Source organism: Megalobrama amblycephala, linkage group LG18, assembly GCF_018812025.1.
Source record: "Megalobrama amblycephala isolate DHTTF-2021 linkage group LG18, ASM1881202v1, whole genome shotgun sequence".
Taxonomy (NCBI): domain Eukaryota; kingdom Metazoa; phylum Chordata; class Actinopteri; order Cypriniformes; family Xenocyprididae; genus Megalobrama; species Megalobrama amblycephala.
The window spans coordinates 11,918,792-11,937,342 of NC_063061.1; the positions used below are offsets into that span (position 1 = coordinate 11,918,792).

Sequence of the window (18,551 nt, forward strand, 5' to 3'; positions counted from 1 at the left end):
TAATTAAATACAATTACAAATACAAATACAAATACAAAAATTAAATACAAATGAGCTGCTGCTCCCGGCTGCTTTCCAGAAGAGGGCGGAGCTTTAACAGCTCATGCTTCCGTTGCTCAACAACAACAAAGCTGGAGAACCTCACGCAGCCAAAATGACGATTGTCAGTAACGTTGTTCAGCCTTACATTGTTCAAACACTGATGGAGAGACTCAAGAAGAAGTTACAACTTTTAGAAGGCAACTGGATGTTTCTGAACGGTTAGTGGATAAATTTATGTAGTTGCTGTGGAGTTGATTCAAATCATCAACTAGTCTGTGCCGTCATGTTAATCTTTTGTGTAAATCCAGCATTGAATTGACCCTCATTTGTGAAACAATCCGACGTAAAATAATGGCATGGCAACAACACTCTACTGAAGTTTCTGAGAAGTTTTTGAGATCTGAATATAGTGATCAGACCCTTGTCTGCATTTGAAAAGCATTCAAAGGCACACAAAACCCTGCCAATACAGAGAAGGACAAGGAATACAGCGTTATTGTTGAACATTGGCACTTAATCACAGTGGTAAAAAGTATCAGATGTGAGTCTATGTGGGCTTGACAGTGCAATTCTGCAGGCCAATCAGCCGAATGCACAGGCTCATCTAAGATCTCTGTCTGTGATTCTGACGGCTCCTTCAGTGATGGTATAATAGGGACAGTTCCCCTCAGTCAGAAACATTCAAACTATTAGCTGCTTCTTGTCATTGTAAGTGACTAATTCCAGACCACAACTCTTTTTGCCTTTAAATCATTGAGGGAAGCTCATCGTGGGTTTCGCGCACTGCTCTTCATGCTGGCTGTAATGACATGTATTCTGTAAGGACTTGAGATGCTCTGCCTGAGTAAAACTAGTGTTGAATCTGCTTCCTCAGCTGTGTAATTATCCTCAGTAGCACAGGGTATAAATAAATACAAGTATATTTGGCATCAGGCAGTAACTACAAGTGGTATTTTATTTAAAATGTGTTCTGTGTGATATTTTGTAGTACTGATAATGTCTTTCTAATGATCATGGTGTGGACAGTCTCAGTCTTATCTTAAAGGGGACCTATTATGAAAAATTCACTTTTGCATGGTGTTTGGACATAAATGTGTGTTGGCAGTGTGTGTACACAACCACCCTATAGTGATAAAAATCCACCCACTCCTTTTTTTTTTAATCCCCATAAATCATAAGCAGTGTCTCAGAACAAGCCATTTCCAGACCCCTGGCGGTGTGATGTCACAAAAGCCACAGGCTCCGCCCACGAATGTTGACAGACTGATTTAACATAGAACCGGCCTGAGCACGTTCACAGCAAGTTTACACAGTCCGCCATTGCTGCACTGACGAGAACGTCTCCCAGGCGTTTTAGGTGTTCTGTAGCTGGATGGATTAATCCACAGAGCTCTCTAAATTTACTCCCAAAATCTGAGCTGCTGAAAACGAGGTGGATTAACTTGGTTTTCCAGGAAAATGCTCCCTCAGGTCTGTCGAAATTCGTTTATGTGTGCGCGAATCATTTCACACCGGTCTGCTTTGTGAACTAATATCAATACAAAGGGACAATACAAAACAGAGACTGTACTAAAATGTGCTACTCAAGGATATACAAGTAAAAACTGTTCGTGATCCAGCTTACATTCTCCAGAGTGATACTGGATACGGCAGTAATGAAGGTGAGGGAACTTTATTACAGTTCATCTGAGTTTATTTACGGGTATAAAGTTTATCAAGCACCACCCAAGTGTTTCTGTGTTCTTTGCTATGTACGTTATGTTGGTGATGATAATACAAGGGAAGGAGAGAGAGTTTATGAATAATATTTTAATGCACACTTGCAGTGTTTTATTGAGCTCTTACAGTGATTTTCTTGAGTGAAAACAGACGCTTCATATTTTGTGTGAAGTACAATAAACATCATAAAACTCATCTGTATAGTTCGTACGGTACAACAGGCTTGTTAGTTATAGTGGATAAAAAAGAAAAAGACAATATAAGTTATAACTGTAACTGAAGTAAACTATACTTGTTCTATCTCCGTGCAGCATATATTAGCAGTTTCTGACATTATAGTGCGTCCTGACTGAATCCTGTCACCGGAGAATCAGCTCGTGAAGCTCCGCCCTCTTAGCTCAATCGCAGCAGCTCATTTGCATTTAAAGGGCCCACACTGAAACGGCTCGTTTTTGCTCAACCACTAAAAGTGGCAAATTTAACATGCTATAAAAAATTATCTGTGGTATTTTGAGCTAAAACTTCACACACACACACTCTAGGGACATCAGAGACTTACTTTACATCTTGTAAAATGGGGCATAATAGGTCCCCTTTAAAATAAACTGTAACCTTGATGTGGTTTTCATTGCTGGATGAGATGCCACAATCTGTGATCTAGTATCCTCACCTGTACTTGATTATTTTCTCTGATGCAGCAAGTTTTTTATTTATTTGAAATAAATAATTTTTTTTTATTCAGCATGGATGCTTTAAATTGATAAAAAGTGACAGTAAAGACATTTACATTGTTACAAAAAAAGTCTAGAACATAAATTATGTTATTTTCAACTTTAAAATAAAAAAAAAGTGTATCATGGTATCCACAAAAACAAAGGATCATGTGACACTGAAGACTGGAGTAATCGCTGCTGAAAATTCAGCTTTGCTATCATGGAAATAAATTAAAATTAGAAAACAGTGAATTTAAATTGTAATAAGATACTTATCATGCTTATTCATGCTTTTATTTCATCTTGTCTGGATTATTGTAACGCCCTGTTTTCTTCTTTAAATCAAAGTACTTTATCACAACTTCAATTGGTACAAAATGCTGCTGCTAGATTACTGACTCAAACTAGCTCTTTTAATCATATCCCTCCAGTTTTAGATTAATTTTAGGATTGTTTTTAAGATATTATTATTGACATATAAAGCGATTCATGGTTTGGCACCCAAGTATTTAGCAGAACTTTTAAGACCTCATGAAACAGTCAGGTGTCTCAGATCATCTAATCATGGATTGTTGGCTGTTCCAAGATCTAGATATTAAACAAAAGGTGAAAGCTTTTGTGGTGAAGACTCAAATGTTGTGGAATAGCTTGCCAGTGATCTGCGGAGTCTTTGTGTGTTTTTAAGTTTCTTTTAAAAATGTATTTGTATAGATGTGCTTTTACTACTTGTGAAGTATTTGGATTCTTGCATGTTTTGGATATATTTTTTAATGTACTAATTATGTTCCTGGTTTTATATTTTGTAATGCTCTTCATATCTTTTTGCCTTTTGTGAAGCACTTTGAGCTAAGAAGCTTTAAAAGTGCTATATAAATAAATGTATATTATTATATTTCACAATATTACTGTGTAATATTATTATTTTTATTTTAATGGGTCCTATTTTAAAGGAACACTCCACTTTTTTTGAAAACAGGCTCATTTTCCAACTCCCCTAGAGTTAAACATTTGAGTTTTACCGTTTTCCATCCCATTCAGCCGATCTCCGGGTCTGGTGGTACCACTTTTAGCATAGCTTAGCATAGTTCATTGAATCTGATTAGACCGTTAGTATCTCGCTCAAAAATGACCGAAGAGTTTCAATATTTTTCCTATTTAAAACTTGACTCTTCTGTAGTTACATTGTGTACTTTGGCCGACGGAAAATTAAAAGTTGCGATTTTTCTAGGCCGATATGGCTAGGAACTATACTCTCATTCCGGCGTAATAATCAAGGAACTCTGCTGCCGTACCATGGGTGCAGCAGGCGCAATGATATTACGCAGAGTTTCTCACAAATGTCTCCATGGTTGCACGGCACGCTCCCTGTCCAAGCAGGGGTTCACAGCCACTGCGTAATATCATTGTGTCTGCTGCACCCAATGGTACGGCAGCAAAGTTCCTTGATTATTACGCCAGAATGAGAGTATAGTTCCAAGCCATATCGGCCTAGAAAATCGCAACTTTTCATTTTCCGTCGGTCTTAGTACACGATGTAACTACAGAAGAGTCAAGTTTTAAATAGGAAAAATATCAAAACTCTTTGGTCATTTTTGAGCGAGATGCTATCGGTCTCATCAGATTCAATGAACTATGCTAAGCTATGCTAAAAGTGGTTCCGCCAGACCCGGAGATCGGCTGAATGGATTCGAAAACGGTAAAACTCAAATGTTTAACTCTAGGGGAGTTGAAAAATTAGCCTATTTTCAAAAAAAGTGGAGTGTTCCTTTAAAGGTGCCCTCGAATGAAAAATTGAATTTATCTTGGCATTGTTAAATAACAAGAGTTCAGTATATGGAAATGACATACAGTGAGTCTCAAACTCCATTGTTTCCTCCTTTTTATATAAATCTCATTTGTTTAAAAGACCTCCGAAGAACAGGCGAATCTCAACATAACACAGACTGTTACGTAACAGTCGGGGTGTACGCCCCCAATATTTGCATATGCCAGCCCACGTTTCCAACATTATAAAAGGCTTTAGACAAGGGCAGCCAGTATTAACGTCTGGATGTGCACAACCAAATCATCAGACTAGGTAAGCAAGCAATAACAATAGCGAAAAATGGCAGATGGAGCAATAATAACTGACATGATCCATGATAACATGATATTTTTAGTGATATTTGTAAACTGTCTTTCTAAATATTTCGTTAGCATGTTGCTAATGTACTGTTAAATGTGGTTAAAGTTACCATCGGTTATTACTGTATTCACGGAGACAAGAGAGCCGTCGCTGTTTTCATTTTTAAACACTTGCAGTCTGTATAATTCATAAACACAACTTCATTCTTTATAAATCTCTCCAACAGAGTAGCATTAGCCGTTAGCCACGGAGCACTATCAAACTCATTCAAAATCAGAAGCAAACAATATAATAGTATACAATACTCACATAATCCGACGCATGCATGCCGCATGCATGACGAACACTTTGTAAAGATCCATTTTGAGGGTTATATTAGCTGTGTAAACTTTGTTACGGCACTGTTTAAGGCAAGCGCGAGCTCTGTGGGCGTGGACCACGGGATTTAAAGGGGCCGCAGCATAAAATCGGCGCGTTTATAATGATGCCCCAAAATAGGCAGTTAAAAAAATTAATAAAAAAAAAATCTATGGGGTATTTTGATCTGAAACTTCACAGACACATTCAGGGGACACCTTAGACTTATATTACATCTTTTAAAAACATAATCTAGGGCACCTTTAACAATCTAAGCACATGGTCTGAAGCGCATGGCACAGGTGCATTTAGGGCGTGTCCGAATCCACTTTTCTAAAAAATGGTTGGCACGCCTGGCGCATGGTCCAAAAGGGTCGTACCTAGTCTCTTAATGATAGGGCCCAAAGTATTGTTTTTCCATTTACTTGCAAGAACGTTCGTGGCTTATATAAAAAGTCAATAGAAATCTGATATGCCATTTATTAACAATTAAATTTTCATGGTTCAAATTATGGCAGCACAGCTGAGATGTTTGTTTGAGCTGCGTCCTCTACTGTACAGGCGCAAATTTGAATTTCCTTCAGCCTGAGGCTTATTCGTTTCACTTGAAATGAAGGGTCTTCACATTTACCAAAAAAATAGAACTTTTGTTGTTGTTAAAAAACAAACGAGCAAACCCAGCCGAGGTGAGGAAAACGTACCACAAAAGTAAAAACACATTACTTTCCAAAAAAGTAACTAACACAATTAGTTACTTTATTAGGGAGTAACGCAATATTGTAATACATTCCTTTTAAAAGTAACTTTCCATGCCAGCTGAAGCATCAGTGATTAACTTTATAGGCTTAGGAAACAGATAAATGCATGTCTTCACTGATCTATTATAAAAATGTGTACCTATATAGTTGCGTTTTTTGTAAATAAATAAATAAAAATAAAATTTTAGCTCATGGAAAAGTCAGTAATATTTCTGTTGATCCTTATGTACTGTATGTTTAGTCTAGTCTGTCTGGGGCAGTGTTTACTTTGTAGTTTGACCCACATTGTTAATAGAATAAGCTCTTCTGTTCTCTGCAAAGTTAGAGATGTTTTTGGTCTTTAATATTCTTGGGATCAGTAGATCCTTATAGTAAACAAAATATATTGTAAAAATGTTACTCCATTGTAATTTTAAATATGCCCCGACTGGCTCATTTTTAAATTTATGATACAGAGTGAAACTGTGATCAGATTCTACGAAACGCGTCTGCAGAGTGCACTCTCTGATATATGCTTACAGATTCTTGCTTTTATTAAAAAGGCTGTAATATTTTCAAAGTCCTAGGATGTGGAACCTGCTTTTTCTTTTTCTTCATTTCATACAGTACAGCAGTATCTTTGCTTTAATCTTTTTTTGATTTGATATAACTTTACATTTGATTTGTATTGTTCTCTTATTCTCTTTATTTTTATCCTGTATAGGTCCCTCACATGGTGAATACTAATGTCAAAACAATAAACCAGAAACATGGTCATTCTGCAACAGGTAAGACTTGTTCTTATGCGCTTTCTCAAAGTCAAACTTCTTTACTTGCTCAAAGGACACTGTAATTTGGCAGCTATAGGACATCATACATTATTAACACACTTTTCCTGGATAAATTGAACTAAATCCAGTTTTCCACTTCAGTAATCAATTTGAATGATGCTGCTTTAAATCATGTTCCAATTGTATTGCATTGACCTCCATGCATTCTCATTAACAGTATAAGAGCCGTCAGGTGACTGAGGTTAAGATTTAATAAGTCTAATTCTTCTTAGAGGGTGCCATGCTTTATATTAAATGAAAAACCTATTTTACAGAGAACCAAATATGTAAATATAAATGTTATATAATATTTGCAATAATGTTTTAGTCTGTTTTTGCAATCATTTGTACTGATTGTTTAAAGATTTGATTTTTGATGGGTTGTCCCATAGGGGGACTATGTCTGGTTGGACCTCAGAACAGGCCGTGAGTTTGATGTCCCTGTTGGCGCTGTGGTCAAAGTCTGTGATTCGGGTCAAATCCAGGTCTTGGATGATGAAGGAAAGGTGGGACTTTAAGTGTGTACCACTCATAATAGTGCCCAAAATGTGAGAAAAGACCAGTTTTATATCGGTTTTATTAGCAATATTTTGTCTTTTCCCCCATATAGGAGCATCGGATCTCTCTTCAGAATGCTACAAACATCAAGCCCATGCACCCAACCTCCATTCATGGGGTGGAGGACATGATCCGTCTCGGGGACCTGAATGAAGCTGGTATCCTCAGAAATCTCCTGATCCGTTACAATGACAGGGTCATATATGTAAGCATGACCTTTGACATTTCTCTGTCTGGTTCATTTTATTGCTTGTGGAATCTAATAAGGCTGCATGGGAAACATGCAATGATTATTTAGTCAAATATTGTGATCGCAATTACAATGTGAAAAACTTAAACATTAACATCAAACATTACATGATTTAGACCATTTAAACTGTTGCACAATGCTAACCAGTTGCCAAATTCATATTTTGGCCTTATTTGATCAAAGTCCATGTTTTTCTCACTAAATATCCTCTTTCACGCAGAAAGACTATAGAAGTAAAATGGGTCGAAAACCTCAAAATGCTGACTCTTAATTGCAGATGACTCATGTTAAAACACTGGCTTGTTGCTGCTTAGCATGAAATACATTTTTAAAGGTTTTATGCTTCAAAGCTTGTTCACTTAGAAAAATAGATTGTCGTTGGAACATTGGCATTGATTTATGACTGGACAGTGTAGATCAAAACATTTTACCTTCATTGTGGTGTTTGCTGAATGTCAAATCTGAGCATGTTTTTTCATTCCGTAAAACGATTGAGAGAGATGAATGAATGATTTGTTTTGGACTCTTAGATGGTATAGCTTTTTTGCTTGTTTTTGTTTCAGATCAAATTGGCTTTGTGAAATGTGACCTTTTCATTTTGTTTCATCACTGAAATGTTTCACCACTAGAATGCTTAATGGAAGGCATTGTAGCTTTATCATAGTTTAAAATCGGTGCTTGAATCAGTTCAATCATTGGGCACAGGCCTTACTTAAGGCCATTAGGTACACTATTGCTATGACTCATTTGTATGGAAATGTGTTTAGTGCACTTAAAAGATTTATTTACTTTTTGCTTTTCTAACTTGAAACTCCATTTTCTTGTCACTTTCTCTTTCTTGATGGTATAAAAGTGCATTAGCATGAGCACAGACCTTCCAATTCAGTGTATTGGAGGGACTGACTGATTCATAACGTTCACCAGTTACCACCCTGCCCAAACTGTGAAAGTTACTCATTTCAGTGATGTTATTGAACTGAGCAAAGAGCTCATATATGGATATTCTGTCATGATGTCAGTTTGACATTTTGAAAGAGGAACAGGAAAAACAATAATGATGGCTTTGGGAATAACATAGCATGTCATAAATGATTTAATCAATAAAATTAATAGTTAAACTTATTTTATAATATTTGTCTCTGCATATTAAGCTTGGATATGAAAGTATTTTAACATAAAATTGCTTTACTGAGAGACTGACAGACTGAGCGAGTTTGGTTCAAACCACTGACTCATGAGTGAGTTTAAGACTGATTTGTGAATCTTTTTGTCTGAACAGACTCATAAGTCTGTTTGTTCATAACTCATTTGTTCATGAATCAGACATCACGACTCCACGACTCACGCTGTCCGTTGTTAAGTGCACGAAACACTGGCAAGCACCCTAAAGAAGTAATTAGCTCACCTCACGAGATGAATTTGATGAAATTGCATATTTACATGCAAAGTTTTCCAGACTATCAACAAATACTTGATTTTAAAGGGTTAGTTCACCCAAAAATGAAAATTATGTCATTAATGACTCGCCCTCATGTTGTTCCAAACCCGTAAGACCTTTGTTTATCTTCAGAACACAGTTTAAGATATTTTAGATTTAGTCCGAGAGCTTTCTGTCCCTCCATTGAAAATGGATGTACGGTATACTGTCCATGTCCAGAAAGGTAATAAAAACATCATCAAAGTAGTCCATGTAACATCAGTGGGTTAGTTAGACGTTTTTGAAGCATCTAAAATACATTTTGGTCCAAAAATAACAAAAACTACGACTCTATTCAGCATTGTCTTCTCTTCCGGGTCTGTTGTATATCCGCTTTCACTCCACAGTGACGCTGCTTCTTATTCTTCTTTCCTGTTTTACAGCGGTTGGCATCCAGCTTATTGGTGCATTACCGCCCCCTTCTGTTCCGGACTGTGACGCTGATGACGTGTTATGTAGTGCGCCCGAGCTTCGTTTACAGTCTGAGGGAGACGCACGCTGTATTCAAGCTATTCTACATTGTTTGTATTTTGGTATTGCTATATTTTTTAAAATGGTGCGTAGGTGTGCATGTCGTGGATGTCCTAATCGCGTCACTGTCTGGAGCAGAAGGGGGCGGTAATGCACCAATAAGCTGGATGCCAACCGCCGTAAAACAGGAAAGAAGAAGAAGAAGCAGCGTCACTGTGGAGTGAAAGCGGATATACAACAGACCCCGAAGAGAAGACAATGTTGAATAAAGTCGTAGTTTTTGTTATTTTTGGACCAAAATGTATTTTCGATTCTTCAAAAATGTCTAACTAACCCACTGATGTCACATGGACTACTTTGATGATGTTTTTATTACCTTTCTGGACATGGACAGTCTACCGTACATACATTTTCAATGGAGGGACAGAAAGCTCTCGGACTAAATCTAAAATATCTTAAACTGTGTTCCGAAGATGAACGGAGGTCTTACGGGTTTGGAACGACATGAGGGTGAGTCATTAATGACATAGTTTTCATTTTTGGGTGAACTAACCCTTTAAATAAATGTTGTGACATTTTCCACCATTTGAAGTTTGCCACTTTTCCAACATCGGGCTGAACGGTTCTAAGAATGTTATGGTTATATGGTTATATTTCCACTTGAGCTTGGTTTGGCACGGCACGATTATAAACCGCTCTCGCCGTTCACGATTGGCTTACCGTGCATGTGTGGAACATATCTAGTGACTTCGCCACACAGAATTGGTCACTTGAAACCATATCTGTACCGGCTGGGCCAGATCACCACGGAATGGAATGGTTAATCAACGAGAATGGTTTGGCCCGACAGTGGAAAAGTGGCTTATATATTCACAATAATGTATTTCAGACATACACGGGATCAATCCTGATAGCAGTGAATCCATACCAGCTCCTGCCCATCTACACACCTGATCACATTCGCCTCTATACAAACAAAAAGTTAAGAGAGATGCCACCACACATCTTTGGCATCGCAGACAACTGCTACTTCAGTATGCAAAGGAACAACAAAGACCAGTGCTGCATCATCAGGTAAATCACAGACTGTAAATGTTCAAAATAAGTTTGATTTTATTTATTTTTTTAAACCACAATATAATTCATTGGTTAGTGCACATGATTGACATTGTTGCATGTTCAGTGGTGAGTCTGGAGCTGGGAAGACGGAGAGCACCAAGCTCATTTTGCAGTTCCTGACTGCTATCAGTGGCCAACACTCCTGGATTGAGCAGCAGGTTCTGGAGGCCAACCCTATTTTAGAAGGTCAGGAAGATCATTTCTAAACCTAATGACATAAACCCTACCTGTCTGACACAGACACAAAGGGTAGGGATCCAGTGATTGCAAGCACTTCTTAAAAACAGTATGCTATTAATGCAGGATGGTGCGCCTATCAGAATAGAAAGAAAATCTGGGTCTGGTTCCCAAAACACACAGCCATCTGGTCCTTCACCAGCTGGGTGAACTCCTCCATGATGAGATCGGTGTGGCGCGCAGGTGACGCTCATTAAAGGGGATAGTTCATACAAAAATTAGCCCATGATTTACTCACCCTCAAGCCATCCTAACTGTACATGACTATCTTCTTTCAGACGAACACAATCGGAGATATATTTAAAAATATCCTGGCTCTTCCAGTATAGTGAATGGGAGGTGTGTTTTGAAGCCCAAAATAAATGCATCCATCCATCATAAATATAGTCCATATGGCTCCAGGTGGTTAATAAAGGCCTTCTGGAGTGAAGCGATGGGTTTTTGTAAGAAAATATCCATATTTAAAACTTTATGAAGTAAAATAACTATATTCCGCCAGACGTCCATACGCATACTTGCGGCAAATGAGTAAACGCCTGACGCGATGTATGACACAGGATGAAGAAGTAGCGTAAGCTTAGACGCCTCTCGCGGTTTAAACAAATATGGTCGTTGCAACAAACTCACGCTCTTCTTCTCTCATATCGAAATCCTCTGATATTTCTCTTTAAAATTTCTTGTTTCAAATCGATGCGTATGGCCATCTGATGAAAGCTGGTTATTTTACTTTATAAAGTATTAAATATGGAAATTTTTCTTTTAAAAAACACATCACTTTGTGAATTATATTTATGATGTATGGATGCATTTTTGGGGGGCTTCAAAACACGCCCCCTGTTCCCTACCATTATAAAGCTTGGAAGAGCCAGGATATTTTTAAATATATCTCCGATTGTGTTCGTCTGAAAGAAGATAGTCATATACACCTACGATGGCTTGAGGGTGAGTAAAACATGGAATAATTTTCATTTTTGGGTGAACTAGCCCTTTAAAGGGTTAGTTCACCCAAAAATGAAAATTCTGTCATTTATTACTCACCCTCATGTCGTTCCACACCCGTAAGACCTTCGTTAATCTTCGGAACACAAATTAAGATATTTTAGTTGAAATCCGATGGCTCCGTGAGGCCTCCATAAGGAGCAATGACATTTCCTTTCTCAAGATCCATAAAGGTACTAAAAACATATTTAAATCGGTTCATGTGAGTACAGTGGTTCAACCCTTTGTGAAGGACAACAGGGCTTTGTAACTACACCAAATGCTTTGCTGTTTGCCGTGGAATTGAGATTTGTTATCTGAAGTTTTCCCTTGTTCCCACAGCATTCGGTAATGCTAAGACCATACGCAATGACAATTCCAGCCGGTTTGGGAAATACATTGACATTCACTTCAACAAGCGGGGAGCTATCGAGGGGGCAAAGATTGAGCAGTACCTGCTGGAGAAATCAAGAGTTTGCAGACAGGTGAGAGATTGAGGATGGCCAGAATGTGTCTCACTGTGGGACTATTTATCATGCTATTGATTATGGTGATGTCAGTGATGAGATTACATTTAATTGTCTTTGTAGGCACCCGATGAGAGGAACTACCATATATTCTACTGTATGCTGGCAGGCATGAGCCCTGATCAGAAGACTAAATTAGGTCTGGGCCTGGCCAAAGACTACGTTTATCTTACTATGGTGAGGGCCTGTGCTTTATCAGCACAGACTAATGCACTTTTACTCAATTTCTTGTAGATTATGAAAGTATTTGAATAGACCCTTTCCATTAAAGAAATAGTTTATGCAAAAATTAAAATTCTCATGTAGTTCTGTACCTTGTAGTTTGACTTTTATGATACTTTTATTGTTTTATATATATATACAGTCCATACAGTCCAAAAGTTTGGAACCACTAAGATTTTTAATGTTTTTAAAAGAAGTTTCGTCTGCTCACCAAGGTTACATTTATTTAATTAAAAATACAGTAAAAAACAGTAATATTGTGAAATATTATTACAATTTAAAATAACTGTTTTCTATTTAAATATATTTGACAAAGTAATTTATTCCTGTGATGCAAAGCTGAATTTTCAGCATCGTTACTCCAGTCTTCAGTGTCACATGATCCTTCAGAAATCATTCTAATATGCTGATTTGCTGCTCAATAAACATTTATGATTATTTTCAATGTTGAAAACAGTTGTGTACTTTTTTTTTTTCAGGATTCCTTGATGAATAGAAAGTTCAAAAGAACAGCATTTATCTGAAATACAAAGCTTCTGTAGCATTATACACTACCGTTCAAAAGTTTGGGGTCAGTAAGAATTTTTATTTTTATTTTTTGGAAAAGAAATTAAAGAAATGAATACTTTAATTCAGCAAGGATGCATTAAATCAATCAAAAGTGGCAGTAAAGACATTTATAATGTTACAAAAGATTAGATTTCAGGTAAACACTGTTCTTTTGAACTTTCTATTCATCAAATAATCCTGAAAAAAAATATTGTACACAAATATTTTGTACAATTGTACACATTAAATGTTTCTTGAGCAGCAGATCAGCATATTAGAATGATTTCTGAAGGATCATGTGACACTGAAGACTGGAGTAATGATGCTGAAAATTCAGCTTTGCCATCACAGGAATAAATTACTTTGTGAAATATATTCAAATAGAAAACAGTTATTTTAAATTGTAATAATATTTCACAATATTACTGTTTTTTACTGTAATTTTTAATTAAATAAATGTAGCCTTGGTGAGCAGACGAAACATCTTTTAAAAACATTAAAAATCTTAGTGGTTCCAAACTTTTGGACTGTACTGTGTATATATGTATATATATATATATATATATATATATATATATATATATATATATGTATGTGTGTGTGTGTGTGTGTGTGTGTGTGTGTGTGATGTATAGATACATTATGCACTGATATCTGTTTAATGGTGTATTTAAAGAGAGTGTGTATAAAGGGCTGCGTGTACGTATCCACTGTGTCCTTCTCTCTTGGCCTGTCATCCAGGGAAACTGTACAGTCTGTGAGGGGAGGGATGATTTGAAGGAGTACTCAAGCATCCTGTCAGCCATGAAGGTCCTAATGTTTACTGACACAGAAAACTGGGAGATCTCCAAACTGCTGGCTGCCATCCTGCATATGGGCAACCTGCGCTTTGAAGGTAGAAAGTGTTATTATTAATAATTGTCAGACCCACAAGATGTGACAGACTAGCTAAATAGCGTGTTTGTTTTGTGTTGCCCCAATAGCTCGAACGCTAAAGAACTTGGATACCTGTGTGGTGGTTCGCTCACCTGACCTGGCCAAAGCAGCCACTCTGTTAGAGGTGAGGAGCATGTGAACACATAAGAGAGCTTTAACCTCTTAGCATTCCTGTAAAATTAGCCTAAAACCGCATAGCTAAAGTAAATTCCATGCTGTTCTTGAACCATTTGGAGTATATCCATGGTTTTGGTCTCTTTTGAAAGGTATGTCTACTGCGGGCAGTACAATGGAACACTAACAGGTTAAAGTCACCATGACGTGGCATTTTCAACCCATTATTTATTTGTGTAATGTGATATTTGTCTAAATTAAACATATTGATGTTCATTTTCACATCAAAGTGAATAAAAACAAAAAGGTAATTACTACTTTATTTCTCATAATTGTGACTATATTTTGCAATGCAACTTTATATCTCACAATGTGACTGTTTCACATTAGTGCGACTTTATACCAGTTTGACTTTTCTAATAACTGCAATGTTATTTCTCACAATGTGACTATTTTGCATTTGCAATGACTTTAAATCACACAGTTATGACCTTATATCTCACAGTGTATCTTTATATCTCACAGTGTGAATATTGTTTATATTGTATATAAACTTTATTTGGCTTTGAAAGAAAGCTGAGACTTTATTTTTTTGCTTTGAAATTAATTTGAATAGTGAGGAATGAGCCTTCAACACCAGAATGGTGAATGTGTGTTTGCTAAAGCTATGCTTAAATAGCTTTTTGGCTATTGTTTAACATAAACTAATAGACCACACAGCATCAGAAGAAATGGACAGTTGTTTCAGAGGAATATTTTGCACTGATGAATATAGACTCTATATAAAGAAAAGGTCTAAAAACTCTTAATTCCTTGCTCTGCACTAACTCTGTTTATGTCTTTTAACTTTGGTTCGATCCTATTTTTGTCATTGCATTGCAGACTCAACGCTGCTCTTACTTGAAGGGGTTTGTTTCTGCTGTCCTTTTGAAATTCATCTCTCTCATTAGCTCTTTGGTACCACGTTATCCATGCAGTTAGGGGAGGGGAGTTTGAGATAAATGCAGTCATTAGTGAGCATCAGACTTTCATTCTAATGTTATTATCGTAGACACTGGCACAGCGTGACGAGTCTGTTCAGACTTCCTGCCGGCAGCACTCTTCTGTCAGGCTTTTCGATTTCTATGTCTGTCTCTATGTTTCCACTGTCCAGAATCTTTGTTCTGTTTTCAGTTTGATTTAAATGGCTGTGGGCGGCTTAGTGCTGAATTTCAAAACCGTTTTCTTTGTTTGCGTCTGCCCCCTGCTGGCAAGACATAAAGGTCTCGAGAGCAGTCAGAATGAAGGTTTGAGGATCCAAAACTCTCTTCAGTGCATCATATTTAAATTACACTTGGTCTCTTCAGCTAAAAATATATTGCAACATTTCTGTTTGGCTTTATAATAGTTCTGTAGATTAACAAATTTGAGTTTTAATATTATAATGAATAAATGAACTGGTCCTTCAGCATTAATATTCAACTCAAACAGAGTTAATAGAGTTAAAATAATTAGCATCAACAAATTTTATAAGAATATGAGTAATTATGCTTTAAGCAGACACTTGTGCTGAATTAACAAGGTTTATTTTGCACTGTAATTAATTACAATGAACTGAATACAACGGAGTATGATTTTTCTATTTTGGGACAAACAATTTTCATATTTATATTTAACCTACATTTTATTCTTTTTCGAATATTACGTATGTTTTACAGTGTATCACAATAATAAATATTGCAATACAGGTGGACCCTCAGGACGTCATGACATGTCTGACCACACGTACATTGATCACCAGGGGGGAGAGTGTGTCCACTCCTCTCAGTGTTGACCAGGGGTTGGACGTCCGTAATGCCTTTGTCAAGGTGAGGTTATTCACAATCCATAAATTGTCCAGTTTTGATTCTGAATTTGTCACAGAAGTCGTCAATATCCACTAAGTGGACTTTTTTTTTGTCTCCATCAGGGAATCTATGGGAGATTGTTTGTTTGGATAGTAGATAAAATCAATGCCGCCATCTTTAGAGTTCCTTCTGCAGAAAGCAAGACTATTCGTAAGTCTATAGGCCTGCTCGACATTTTCGGCTTTGAGAACTTCACTATTAACAGGTGAGTTTTAGTAAATAGAAAATTCTTTTTTCAGCATTTTCTGGACAAACTGGTGCTAATCTTGTTCATTCCTGCTGTAGTTTTGAGCAACTGTGCATCAACTTTGCAAACGAGAACCTGCAGCAATTCTTCGTTCGCCACGTTTTCAAAATCGAACAAGAGGAGTATAACCTGGAGGATATCAACTGGCAGGACATCGAATTCACCGACAACCAGGACGCTTTGGATATGATTGCCATGAAACCTATGAATATCATTTCCCTTATTGATGAGGAGAGCAAGTTCCCAAAGGTAAAGTTTGAATTTTGTTGCTGTGCTGTATATTTGAATTATAAATTGGATTATAATGTCCATAAAGCACCACAGAACATTTCCGGTTCAGCTCTGAGCATCTTTATGTTTTATTCATCAGTTGAATGGAGGATATCTAGCCATGTTGCATGTCCATGACTTGCTGTTGTGTTTCTCAGGGAACAGATGCTACCATGCTGAACAAGCTGAACTCCCAGCACAAACTAAATATCAACTACATCCCTCCTAAGCACAGTCATGAGACCCAGTTTGGCATTCAGCACTTTGCTGGAGTGGTGCACTATGAAACTAAAGGTACACATTACTGAATTATACATTTTCTAATCTACTAAACACTTTACTTTTACTTTTTAAACACTTTACTAGCTTCCCAAAGTGAGATAAATGTACTGTTGATAATAAATATGAACTATAAACGTATAATTATACATATAATGTAGAAAAAATTACAGACCCCAAACTTTTGAACAGTAGTATATATTAGGGGTGCAACGGTTCAAATTACAGACAGTTCGGTTTTTATCATGGTTTTAGGGTCACGGTTTCGGTACGGTTCTACGGAAGTGGATTAGGGCCAAGCAATAATAAAAAAATTAAACCATCTCGAGATTAAAGTTGTTAAATTTCGAGAAAAAAATCATTAAATTTCGAGAAAAAAGTCGAAATAAAATGTTGAGAATAAACTCATTAAATTACGAGAAAAAAATCATAAAATTTAGAGAAAAAAGTCGAGATAAAATGTTGAGAATAAACTCGTTAAATTACGAGAAAAAATCTTGTTAAATTTCGAGAAAAAAGTCGAGATAAAATGTTGAGAATAAACTCGTTAAATTACGAGAAAAAAACTCGTTAAATTTCAAGAAAAAAGTCGAGATAAAATGTTGAGAATAAACTCGTTAAATTACAAGAAAAAATCTCGTTAAATTTCTAGAAAAAAGTCGAGATAAAATGTTGAGAATAAACTCATTAAATTACGAGAAAAAAATAATTACATTTCGAGAAAAAAAGTCGAGATAAAATGTTGAGAATAAACTCGTTAAATTACGAGAAAAAAACTCGTTAAATTTCAAGAAAAAAGTCGAGATAAAATGTTAAGAATAAACTCGTTAAATTACAAGAAAAAATCTCGTTAAATTTCTAGAAAAAAGGCGAGATAAAATGTTGAGAATAAACTCATTAAATTACGAGAAAAAAATAATTAAATTTCGAGAAAAAAAGTCGAGATAAAATGTTGAGAATAAACTCGTTAAATTACGAGAAAAAATCTTGTTAAATTACGAGAAAAAAGTCGAGATAAAATGTTGAGAATAAAGTCATTAAATTACGAGAAAAAAGTCGTTAAATTACGAGAAAAAAGTCGAGATAAAATGTTGAGAATAAAGTCATTAAATTATGAGAATAAACTCGTTAAATTACGAGAAAAAAACTCGTTAAATTTCAAGAAAAAAGTCGAGATAAAATGTTGAGAATAAACTCGTTAAATTACAAGAAAAAATCTCGTTAAATTTCTAGAAAAAAGTCGAGATAAAATGTTGAGAATAAACTCATTAAATTACGAGAAAAAAATTATTAAATTTCGAGAAAAAAAGTCGAGATAAAATGTTGAGAATAAACTCGTTAAATTACGAGAAAAAAACTCGTTAAATTTCAAGAAAAAAGTCGAGATAAAATGTTGAGAATAAACTCGTTAAATTACAAGAAAAAATCTCGTTAAATTTCTAGAAAAAAGTCGAGATAAAATGTTGAGAATAAACTCATTAAATTACGAGAAAAAAATAATTAAATTTCGAGAAAAAAAGTCGAGATAAAATGTTGAGAATAAACTCGTTAAATTACGAGAAAAAATCTTGTTAAATTACGAGAAAAAAGTCGAGATAAAATGTTGAGAATAAAGTCATTAAATTACGAGAAAAAAGTCGAGATAAAATGTTGAGAATAAACTCGTTAAATTACGAGAAAAAAGTCGAGATAAAATGTTGAGAATAAAGTCATTAAATTATGAGAAAAAAGTCGTTAAATTACGAGAAAAAAGTCGAGATAAAATGTTGAGAATAAAGTCATTAAATTACGAGAAAAAAGTCGTTAAATTACAAAAACAAATTCGTTAAATTATGAGAAAAATGTTAAATTTCGAGAAAAAAGTTGAGATAAAATGTTGAGAATAAACTCATTAAATTATGACTTTAT

General features: G+C 35.8%; 1 protein-coding gene across 2 annotated transcripts in view; it reads left to right on the plus strand.

Moving 5' to 3' along the window:
• myo7ab (myosin VIIAb) overlaps positions 1 to 18,551 on the plus strand; it is a 52,206-nt gene that overhangs the window by 9,553 nt on the left and 24,102 nt on the right. For both annotated transcript variants that reach the window (XM_048167426.1, XM_048167427.1), the window contains 13 exons: positions 6,418 to 6,481; positions 6,916 to 7,029; positions 7,134 to 7,286; positions 10,169 to 10,353; positions 10,463 to 10,584; positions 11,956 to 12,098; positions 12,204 to 12,317; positions 13,653 to 13,806; positions 13,895 to 13,971; positions 15,689 to 15,808; positions 15,910 to 16,052; positions 16,133 to 16,343; positions 16,523 to 16,658. In XM_048167426.1, coding sequence (XP_048023383.1) covers positions 6,464 to 6,481; positions 6,916 to 7,029; positions 7,134 to 7,286; positions 10,169 to 10,353; positions 10,463 to 10,584; positions 11,956 to 12,098; positions 12,204 to 12,317; positions 13,653 to 13,806; positions 13,895 to 13,971; positions 15,689 to 15,808; positions 15,910 to 16,052; positions 16,133 to 16,343; positions 16,523 to 16,658 — 1,690 coding nt within the window. In that variant the 5' untranslated portion in view covers positions 6,418 to 6,463. The remainder of the gene's footprint in view (positions 1 to 6,417; positions 6,482 to 6,915; positions 7,030 to 7,133; positions 7,287 to 10,168; positions 10,354 to 10,462; positions 10,585 to 11,955; positions 12,099 to 12,203; positions 12,318 to 13,652; positions 13,807 to 13,894; positions 13,972 to 15,688; positions 15,809 to 15,909; positions 16,053 to 16,132; positions 16,344 to 16,522; positions 16,659 to 18,551) is intronic.